The 11,586-nt window shown below is 31.3% G+C and overlaps 1 protein-coding gene across 1 annotated transcript; it reads right to left on the bottom strand.

The window, feature by feature from the left end:
- Window positions 1-423: 423 nt before the first annotated feature.
- Window positions 424-10,003, bottom strand: LOC114731491 (aspartic proteinase CDR1-like). Its single transcript, XM_028918712.1, has 4 exons — window positions 9,943-10,003; window positions 9,689-9,874; window positions 3,158-3,883; window positions 424-1,225 (listed from the first exon to the last, which is right to left on the bottom strand). Exons 1-4 carry the CDS (start codon window positions 10,001-10,003, stop codon window positions 678-680), a joined length of 1,521 nt encoding a protein of 506 aa, XP_028774545.1. The 3' UTR covers window positions 424-677.
- Between the last annotated feature and the right edge of the window lie 1,583 nt (window positions 10,004-11,586).

Here is an 11,586-nt window from a genome sequence, read left to right on the forward strand (position 1 = left end):
AGGCCCAAGAAGGAGGCGACCCTCCCAGGCACGCTTGCTCCATTCCCATCCTCCAGCAGGATTGAACCTAGGAGTGATGGTTAAGGGACACAGACCCTCATCCATCTATGCCAGCGTGCGCTGGTATGTATCACGCATTCTTATTTAACAATAAGGAGGAAAGTAATAGTATGGGCTTGGGCTTTATTTCTTTGGTTGGGTGTATCTCAAGCATAGAAGGAACTTTGATTAATCTAGTGTGTGGGCAAGGTCATGGATGAGCTTATGGTTCCACTTAGTGATATAATAAAGAAGAATACCTACATTGCATATTCACATATTAGGTACTTAATACGAGAAGGATATAAATGGTTTATTCAACTCGCCATATTCACATTTGTTATACATGAAGTCTATTGATTAATGATGGATCATGGAACACAATTGAGTATAAGTAAAATTTACCAACTAATTGTTACTCCAATTACATGCATATGGACTTAAAATCACTCTAATGACTAGCTAAAGCAACTAGTGAGGAGAGAGATTGAGACGTGGGACCAACCAAATACCCTGTTTCATATAGATGTTCTGTTTTTCTATCTCATATGTCTTTCGAAATCACTAAAAAAGATCTAAAATACTACACATACAATATGAGATACTATCCAATCATTATTTTCTTTCTTTCTTTCTATTTATTGGCTGGTGCAATCAGTGGGCTTGAAGGACACAATCTTGTCCTCAAGATCAAAGCCTATCAAGAGATTAGATTGGGCAAAATTCCCAAATATAAGTAAGCCATCACTAGAAGGAGCCATGGCAAGGCAAAAGACACCGTCTTTGGGAGGGATGAAGGTTTGTATAGGCATCAATGGAACATCTGCATTATTATCAAAATGGGCAGTAAGTATTGGCCCCTCAACATTTGTATCAGCCTGATAACAAAGTTGTGAACCCAAGTCTGGGTCATCCTCAATGGGAACCATGTTGCTTTGCCCTTTAAGTTCTTGAACCAACTGGTCATAAAAATCTTGAGGCAAATATGTTGTTGGTGTGCCTGAATCAATCACTATGTTCATTTGGGACGATTCAGTTTCTGATGTGTTGAAGGGCACAAAAATGTCACCGACACTAATGCCTTTGAGTGATACTATGTATGAAGTTTCACCATCTTGAGATATTAATGGGGTTGTCACTACTCCTTCCCCAGTGACTTCACTGCCTTCTCCAAATGTTAGAGTTCCTGCAAATTTGGAATATGTATTTATTATTTCCTCCGATATTAGATACAAAAACTAGATAACTAATTTACAAATATTAATAAATTTAGTTAAATTAGTTATTTATACAAAATATACTAATTTTATTAAAATATTCTTTTGAATTATTTCCATTAGAATTATTTTTTAGTGAACATTCCCTTCATATGTGCAATCAATACAGATAAATTAAATAAATAGGACAGAATATGGGACAGAAAGACTATCTCATCCCAATTAACAGGATAGGATCAAGATGAGGTTGTTCTAGTCTAGTGTCATCCTATGAATACCCCTAATCAATAGGATCAAAATCGTAACCACACCAACTTGTTGGAAGTTCATATCCCACTTGGTTACAATTTAGAATGACGTTCTTTTAACCCGAATACTCCTAGCCTAGTGGTGACTGGCTAGGCCACAAGTGAGGCGAGTCTCTGCTCTTTGAGCGCGGGGGTTCGAATCCTCACTTGTTAAAAAGGGTACCGGGGAGGGCTTTACTTGTCGCCTGGCCTAAATCCGGACTAGTCGATCGCTCGGGTACAACTGGCCTAAAAAGGCTGGGGCCCAGAAAAGGCGCGGTTGGATACCGGATGGTTTATATCAAAAAAAAAAAGAATGACGTTCTTTTATGGACTGAAACTTACAATGGCATCGAGGTTTAAATATTTTCAAAATAAATAAGAAATTATGGGGCCTTTTGTTTGGGATATTTTTTTTAAAAAAAAAAGAACTTAGGTGAATTTGCTTATACTCATTATATTAAATTCTTCAATCATACATGTTCTTTTGATTTTATGTGAGTTTATAATTAAATGCTATTAAATATTAATATTTTAAAAATAGGACACACAATTATGTGTAACTGGAAAACCTGATATAATTAATATAAGCAACTTGATAGTATTGTCTAATAAAAATACGGATCAACGGACTATCCAAATGTATACACACACCAATAGATACTCCCTCCGTTCTTTATTATAAGAGACATTTGATGTCTATGACATGTTCCTATATATAAGAAACACTTAAAAGTTGTCTCTATTTTTTTACGTTGATTTCCTATTTTACCCATATTTATTGTCTCCAATTCACACTCTCTCTCCTTTCCACTTCTCTTTCTTTTAATAATTTACTATTGTTCTCTCTCATGCTCTCTCTCCTTATTAATGAGGGCATTTTTGAAAAAAAAATTATACTTTTTACACATTGATTGTTTTTAACTAATTTTAATTATTTTTTTTATCAATATAATTCGGTTATTCGTCTCTTATAATAAGAAACGGAGGGAGTATGAGAAATCATATACGCGCCCGCGCGCAATAAAATACGTGAAAGAGGAAAGTAGAACAAGGCGAGGTTCAAGAGCTGGGCCTAACTAATCTTCTTCGAACCGCAAACGGAACTAACTCTCCGCCTCCCATATTTTATTCATTCCTCAAAGCAGACAAATAGCAAGAGCATTATTCATATGGGACTTTTTTATAAAGTTTTTTTTTAATGTTTTAATCCTAACACTACTGATTTTTTATATCTATTGTTATTTTTATAACATGTAAAAATTGAAAAAATCACAAAAAAACCATGAAAATAGAAAATTATAAATAGGGATCAATTACAACATTACTATGGGTTTTGACAACAAATTGATAAACAAATGACAATAATTTTTATGAACGGGTCTCTATATATAATTTTTTAATTTTTAAGGTTTTTTTTGTGTTTTTTCCACTAAAATTTTAATATCAACATTTTTATATTAAGAGCATTGTGATTAGAGATTGAAAAGACAAGTTTACAAATGCACTTGAATTATATTTCTATCAGTTCAATAACCGTTTTGATTGAAAAAAATATAGAAAAATATTATTTAAGAGAATTTCAAAAGCAAAATTTGAAATAAACATGTTTACCTGCAACATTAGGATCAGTGTGAAACGGAACCAAGCACTGAGAGAATCGTCTTTTTCCTCCAAAAGCGGCTGCAATCTGTGAAACAAGTGAGAGAGGTCCACCACCCAACCCAATCACTCCCATATCATTCTCATTAAAAGTCCCAGAATCCTCATGTCCACAACCAAACACAATATCACTCTCAGCACCTCCAAAACTGAATCTCTCTTCTGCTAGAACCCCTTTGCTCACCGACGAATCTGCATACTCGTAACTGTACCCACACGAATTCTCCGGCGAACACGACGTGCCGTACATCGAAGCGCATGGCTCTGAACCACATGGAATGGGCTTGAAGGTTTGGGACATTGTGGGGTCAAACATGGGCGCTTTCTGGGGATAGCAGTTATTGCAGGGGAGGCACTGTGTCCAAATAAGGTCGCTTCCGGTGTCGGCTAAGCCATAGATGTCGACCGGAGGGGTCCCGAGGGAGAGTTTCATGAGGTAGTCGCCATTGTTGGAGGTTACTTTGGAGGACGGATTGGTGAGGAATGAAGGGAGGAAAGAGGAAGAAGGAGGGGAAGAAGAGACAAAAAGTGATTTTCTGTGGAGTAACTGGATGGTGAAGGAGCTGTTAATGGTGGCTTCAAGTGTTTGGAAGAAGATAAGGAGATAGAGAATAATAATAATAAATGTGTGGAAGCTTAGAATGTTGGCCATGGAGTTTGTCTGCAAGTGAATGAAGTCTGTGAATTAAGAAGATGAATGAACGAGTCCCATATTTATAATTCAGCAAATGCAGCATGTGACTACCCATGAGCTGGATGGTAAATGAGGAAATTAAAAATTATTTGGGGAAGGAAATCCGCGGTTTAATTTGAAACTAATTCAATTTGATACCCTCACGGCCTCACCCATTAAGCCGGAAAATGAGCCAAGCCCGAAGATTTATTTAGGTTTGAAAATTATTACGATAATATTTGAAATTTAGGTTTTCAAATAGCAAACTAGCTAATATTAAGCCAGAGTCTATGGAAGCTAGTCTTTTAGGATCAAGGGTTGGTTTATTTATGCATTTTTATTAGTTTTTTTCTTCAAAATTATTGATTGATGATATTGTTAATATTGTTATTTTTCTTACATATTTAATTAATTTCGATTATTATTTTATGAATTGTAAAACGGTTTGAATTGTTTACTTTACAATAGTATAATTATTCATTTGAATTAAAAGAAAGGTTTTTCCAGCTTTAGTTTAGACTCCGTTTGTTTCTTTTAGATATATGATTGAAATCATAATTAATAATTGTAACGGAAAAAATAATTCAATCCGAGTAAATTGTTAACGTTTTAGCTTTGAGATTTTAATTGTAGTTGTAATGATAGAGTAATTTTAATTTTTTTAACCTGAATTTATGGAAGTAACATAGCCATACCATGTGAAGTTGAGTAAACTGATCATTTTTAAATTTTAAATTTTAAGTTTTATCTTTTTAAAAAAATGGAAATACATATTTTGGATCTTTTTCTTTCCCACTGTGATGTTTCCGAATTTTTGGAATTATGGTAGCTAGCTAGTAGGTGAACTTGAACTTGTCTTTATCCAACAAATTAAATTGCAGCATGTGAGAGAGAAGTATGGGAGAGATTATTCAAAAGGTAAAATCAAATGACATCATAACCGTTGAAATATATTTAATTTTGAGCGTATACCTAACTAAATACCATGCTTCATACTTCATTATTGAATGAATTAATCAAAGGAAGGGATTTTTCCTTATCAAAAGTGAGGCAAAAATAGAAGTGATCTATAACAAGTCATACTATTTTCAGACCAAGAAAATCAATTTACTCAAATCATAATTAATATGATTCACATTTTAATTATGAGTAATTCCTATTAAAAAAACTTAGATAAAGTTTTTTATGTCCATTATATTAAGTTCTCATAATCACATATGGCCATAGATTCTAATTTTTTTAGGTGACTTTATAATTAAATGACATAAAATGCTAAGATTTCAAATATTGTACATATAGTCATCTGTGATTAGAGAAAGTGAAATAATAGATATAAGAAATTTGATGCAATTATTTTCTTCATATAAAATATGTAAAATAATTTTTCTATTTATAAGTCTTATGCAAAAAAAAAATTCTCTGCACATAGATTTAGATTATTCAAATTTAATTTTTATAACAATAGTATTTATTTATTAAAATATAAAACAAATTTGAAGTTGCCCCATATATAAGTTATAAATAATGTTGTTTCTCTCTAGCTCAATGCCATTCATTTTTTTTTTGTGTGTTTCATTTTACTCTTTTAGAATGAAACATGTATGAAAAATTAATGATCCATCAATATATAGAGTGAAGATAGAATGGAAATTATGCAATGCGATTTTTAACTTTAATCATGATAATATATAGCAATGATTATGATGATGATGATGATAATACTGATAATAAGTAGAGCATCTTGAAATTTAAATAAAAAAACTTAAGAATATTTACTCATTTATTTGTTGTTGATAGCATATAGTGTGCTATAACTAAAAATTAAAATGACTAGGTAGATTAATTTAGTATCATTTAAGTATTTTTCATTGAGTAAATTAATGGTATTGAAAAAGAAGGGAAAAAAATTCTATAATCCATATGGTCAAAAGTAAAGGATATATCAAAAAGAAAAAAAGATGAATGAGTAAAAGAAAGAAACTTGATAAAGATGATGGGCCAAAATTACATATAAAATTAAATTATAATTTTTATATGTAAATATTTCATAATTTGTTCAATAGGAGCAAAATTCCTTATTCATGTTGATAATAAGAAGTCCTTATCTATAATCCTGTTCATTAAAACAAAAAAAAAGGGTGCAATTTTGCTTCTCTAACCTAACCTTACACAAGGATTTAAATTTAACTTTTTTAGTGTTATAAGATATTTTTCCATTCTCCAATCCTCATACCATTTATTTAATTAAAAAACTAAGATTTCAATTGTAAATGCTGACACAAAATATTAATAGCGTAATTTATTATTTATATATAACTCATTTGTTTTAATATTTTTTAGAATATTTTATCTCTCAAAATATGACAAAATTAGATAATTGAGTTGAATAAATAGAAATATACGGTTTCATGTACAATATATATTAATTATAAAGAGACATGATATATATGAATTAATTATAATTCCTATATATACATATATATATTATATCTATATAATATAGATAATACGCGCACATAATGAGATATGAGGCGGATGAAGCAATCAAATGGGAAAAAGAATAGTACTAAAGAAACGAAGCTTAAAAAAAAAAAACGGGTTTTAAATTGGAGAGCATACTAGAATGTTGAGAAAGTAACATGGGTAAATTTGCTCAGGTTGAAAAATAATGTTTCTCAACTCTAAAAAACCTCCACTTTTGAAGGGCAGGGGTACATAAAAAGCGTATCTCCTCCCCTCCACTCAATATTTGCCAACCAAACATGCTTGCTCCTTTCCCTCCCCTTGCATCCTTTCCGCTTGCCTCAAAAACCCCGCTAACCAAACACTACCTTGGTTATTATGCCCAATTAAAAAAAAAAATTAACATGTAACGAAATATATGAATGTTTGGAAAAAAGGAAAAAAGCTTATAGAATGTTGGCACATGAATGAATCTGACTGAAAAACAAAACAACTTTTTTAAAAATTAATTATAAGAATAAATTCAATTGAAAAATTAAAAAAAAGAAAACGGAAAAAAGTTTCCAATTAAAAATTATATTGATGAGAAAGACCTAATAAGTTTGCATACAAAGAAAATATTAGCATTGCATAAATTTTGTACACACAAAATACTTGTATTTTGATTTAGGTTATTCTTAGTTCTTGCCGATCGATAAAAGAAAGCCTAGAATGTTGGCACGTGAATGAATTCGGCTGGAAAACAACAAAACAAATGCTGCATGTGAGTAATAAAGTTGGAGTTGTTGTTAGTCACAAGCACTAAACCAGAGGTGACTCTTTGGTTTTAATTAAATGGCATTAATAATTATTTTTCTTTTGGTATTTAAAGGGGACAATTAAACCCGCTCACATACCCCTATCCACAATTCCACACACACCTATTGGTGTGCACATCACAGGTTTACAACCTGTGATCTTTCTCTATTTGGTTCCGTTTTGGCTCTTAATTATGCCATTGACTTTAATTATTCGTTAATAATTCTAGAAAGTGTGTTTGTCTTGTTGATTTTCTACTTCATCTGAATATATAAGTGACTATCCTTATATTCTTAATTAAAGGATCTATTTACTTACTCTTTGAAAATTAAGAAATTGAGTTATTTTGATTAATAATAATCTTTTAATAATTTATTTACCGAAATGGCCCTAAAATGCAATAGTTGAATCCATATTCTTTTTGTCCATTGTAATTAAGTAATGTACGAATTGAACCTTCAAACGGGATGATGAATAACGGCATTTTTGTTTCAAAAAATAATATTCCTTTCATTTTTAACATAAAGTGTTTTAACTAAGACATAGGAATTAGGGAAAATGGCTAGGTAGCTATTAAGAGTTTAAAATTTTTTAAAATTTATTTTTTTAAATACTACACATTATTAATTACTTGTTATGTAGTAGGTACGTAATTTTGATATTATATCCAGAGATATTTTAAATAAAAATATTATTAACTACTCTCAAAACTCCGTAAAGCACTTTAGAAGTTAAAATATAGGATTTTATAAAATATATATTATATTTAAAAGAGGGAAATACAGTCGACAACTCAAATGGAGTCCTATAAAAAATTTTTACCTACAACTAGTGCCTCTATTTAACTATTAGTTTTTTAAAAAAAATATTATTTTATCTCTGAAAAAAACAAAATATTTAACATATATATCGCTAATATTAAACCTATACGGTTCAAAGAATTTATGTATGTCTATATCCACACCCAAAAGATCAAATAAAATTAAAATTAATTTCGTAAGAAGTTACTTCACTCAAACATTAATAATAGGGAAAATAATAACGCAACTTTATTATAATTTAGATTCCATGTAGTACGTAAGAAAGATGCGTCTGTTTATTTACAAAAAGAGGTAAAAAAGATGACAAAAAAAAATACTTTAATTCTTAGATTTACTAAAAAAGAGGCGGAATAAATTACATAAATTAACTTACTACGAAGGTAATTACTAATAAGGGATTAGTTTTTTTATAAATAAAACATATATTGTTTATCATATTTTTCTTATAACCCCTACGATAAAATTATTATAAACATGTATTGGAAAGAGAGGCAACAGTGCTCACTACATTAATATAATATAATGTTTTAGATTCTTGTAGTTGTGGTTTGCTATAAAGAGCCGGTCACGGGCCCAGCCCACCAGCCCGGTGCGGGCTACTCTAGCCCACACTGTTTTTGGCCCGCTCCGTCAGGGGCTGGCCTGAGGGTTGGCGGGCCGGCCCGCTTTTTTTTTTTTATAACTTTTTCTGATTTTTTAATACATTATATAATATAGTTAGAGGACTTTGACCCTCAAATTTCATATGGACATTACCTCATTCATATCATTACATATATAATTAATTAAGCACTTCATATATACGTGTATAGTAATATAAAAAACACCATCCATCTTTTATTTTTATATCTATTTGTCGTTACTATACACGGCTTCATAAGGTTAGATAAACATGTGATTCTTATATAGTCATACATACACACATATAAAAGATTTACTTAATTAATTTTGATAAGAAAACTAGTTAAATTAATTATTTATAAAAAAAAAGTATGTGTTAGTTTTTCTTAAATATCTTCTAAAATTATAAATTAATTCTCTATTTTTTTTTATTAGAGCCCATTACTCAAGTTTAAGACTCAGAGCCTAATTTCAACATTTCAAACTAGGGGTGAGCAATGGGCAGACTGGACTAGCCCAAAGGTTAACCCATAGCCCGCCCATTTATGAATAAACAGGCATGGGCTAGCCCATAACCCGGTAGCAGCCCATTTTAGCCCGTAGTAAATGGGCTACGGGGCAGCCTATTTATTTTTTTGTTTTTGTTTTTATATTTTTTTTAGCACAGCTACTTTTTTATATGTCATCTTATGAAGCTGTTAATAAATTTTGTATACCAAATAGCAAATCAAATCTGAAATAACATCACATAATACCAACCATATTCAATCATATAACTTCAGTTAGAGTCACAAAGACACAAACAATCAAAGTCTAATAAAATCATAAAAGTAGCCACCAATCATAAAAAGTCTCACAAACTTTGAAAGTTACAAACTTTGAATAAGAAACAATATCATAAATCATCAATTGATCATCTAGCTAGATCTTGAGTATCATCATGTTCTGCTTCAGAATCACTTGAAATTGTTGAATGTGTGGTTGCTGCCTCTTGCTCTGTAAGAACAAAACAAACAAAAATAAGTTAATGTTATTAATATTAGACTATTAGTATAAAAAACATAATGCAATGCTTCAAACTCAATGATACAGAAATTAGTCAATTACCAACAACAATACTTGTACTCGCATCAAAATTATCAACATCCAAATCATTTGCCTTAGGATGATTTGTACACGGCCAATTCTGAGCACATACAAGTGCCTCAGCCATCTTTGAAGATAAAGAACTTCTGAAAGTATCAAGCACTCGACCCCCAGTATTGAAGGCAGATTCTGAAGAGACTGTAGAAACTGATACAACCAACAAATCACATGCAATGAGACGAAGAACTTTATATTTGGAAGCATTTACTCTCCACCATGCCAAAAGATCAAATTTAGGATCAGCAAGGCCACATAATCCAGCTTGAAGATATTCATCAATCTCAGAAACTTGCTCAGGTTTCTTACATGTAGTGCTTGCAGTGACTAAAAACTCTTGGTAGGTAGGGTCATCTTCAATAGCCTCTTCAACATTAGGAACTAACTCACTGACCATATCACCACTAGCAAAAGAATCCATTTGCTGCAATGATTGCTGGGATGTTAATGCATCATCATCAGAAGGTTTGACATTAACTGCATACTCATCATATAAGCGATGCTGAAAGCTTGAATGAAAGGCAGCTGCTGAAGCTAGGTCTAAACTCTAAAGAATAAAAATATTTTTTAAAGAAAATAAAACTTAAATGGGCGGGTATGGGCAGCCCGTAGCCTTGCCCATAGCCAGTCCCGTTTAATGGGCTGTCCCGCCCATTTAAGTAAGCCCATTTATTATCTTCTATTTGGGCTAATTGGGCGGGCTTTAATGGGCAAAAAATTATTGAGTTATGGGCGGGCTAGCGGGTTATGGGCTGTTTGCTCACCCCTATTTCAAACTAAGCCTAGCTCATACTAATATAATAGATTTTTTTAGAAAAAAAATTTAGGTGGGCTGGTGGGCTCTGCCAACCTGCACCTCCGGCCCGCATAGCATTCGGCCTGCATTGCAACGAGCTAGCCCGTATCCGCATCGCCAACCCGCTTTCCTAGCTCTAGCTATAATGCATTAAAATAAAAAATCAGTTAATTAATAACCAACATATAAATAATTATGTTTTGATCTTTTAAAACCCCTCTTGATATATAAAACTTGAGTAAAGAGAAAGAAATGGAAAGTTGGTTGGGACACACTTGTCTTTTCTTGGTTGTTGATGGACTTGATTCATTGTAGGAAAAAAAAAAAAAAAAAAAAAAAATAAGACTGTCGTGATTATTATTTTTAACCCAAAGCATCGTTTTATTTTCTTCAAAAAATGGGAATCTTACCTAATGTGTTTTTTTACATCCCTAAAACTAAGACACCTCATCTAGAAAAATATTTAGATACAGCCATCTGGGCATAAGAAGGCAGGGCCCCACCTTATTAGACTCACGTTTAAAAATTAAAATTAAAGCCCACTTTTTTTCGTGTATCTTTTTTTTAATCTAAATTACTGCATCCCGTTTTTGAGTTAATTGAGTAATTTCAGTATATTAAAAAAATTAGTTATATTAGTTATTTATAATAAATAAATGTTGTTTTATTTAAAATATTCTTGTTAATAATATATATTAATTAGAACTACTATTTGATGAAATATTTAACATATGCAACTACTATACGGACTATCTTAAAAAAATAAATAAATATGAGACATAAAATAGATTGAGATTTTATATTTAGAATCAAATTAAATACTACCTCTGGTTCTAATTATAAGAGCTAGTTGACTAATTTGAGGAGATTAAGGAAACAAGTTAAGTTAGTTATTTGTAATGAATAGTTATTATCTTTCCTAAAATATCCTTGCTAATCAAGTGTATTAGCTAGAAGCATCATTATTAGAAGGATTTTCTTAGAAAAAAAATACATAAATATGAGAGATAAAGTAGATTTATCTCTTATATTTAGGATCAAAATAAAAATTAAACGAGGTCTTATA

Source organism: Neltuma alba, unplaced genomic scaffold, assembly GCF_004799145.2.
Source record: "Neltuma alba isolate B1F8T4 unplaced genomic scaffold, ASM479914v2 tig00000392_pilon, whole genome shotgun sequence".
Lineage (NCBI taxonomy): Eukaryota > Viridiplantae > Streptophyta > Magnoliopsida > Fabales > Fabaceae > Neltuma > Neltuma alba.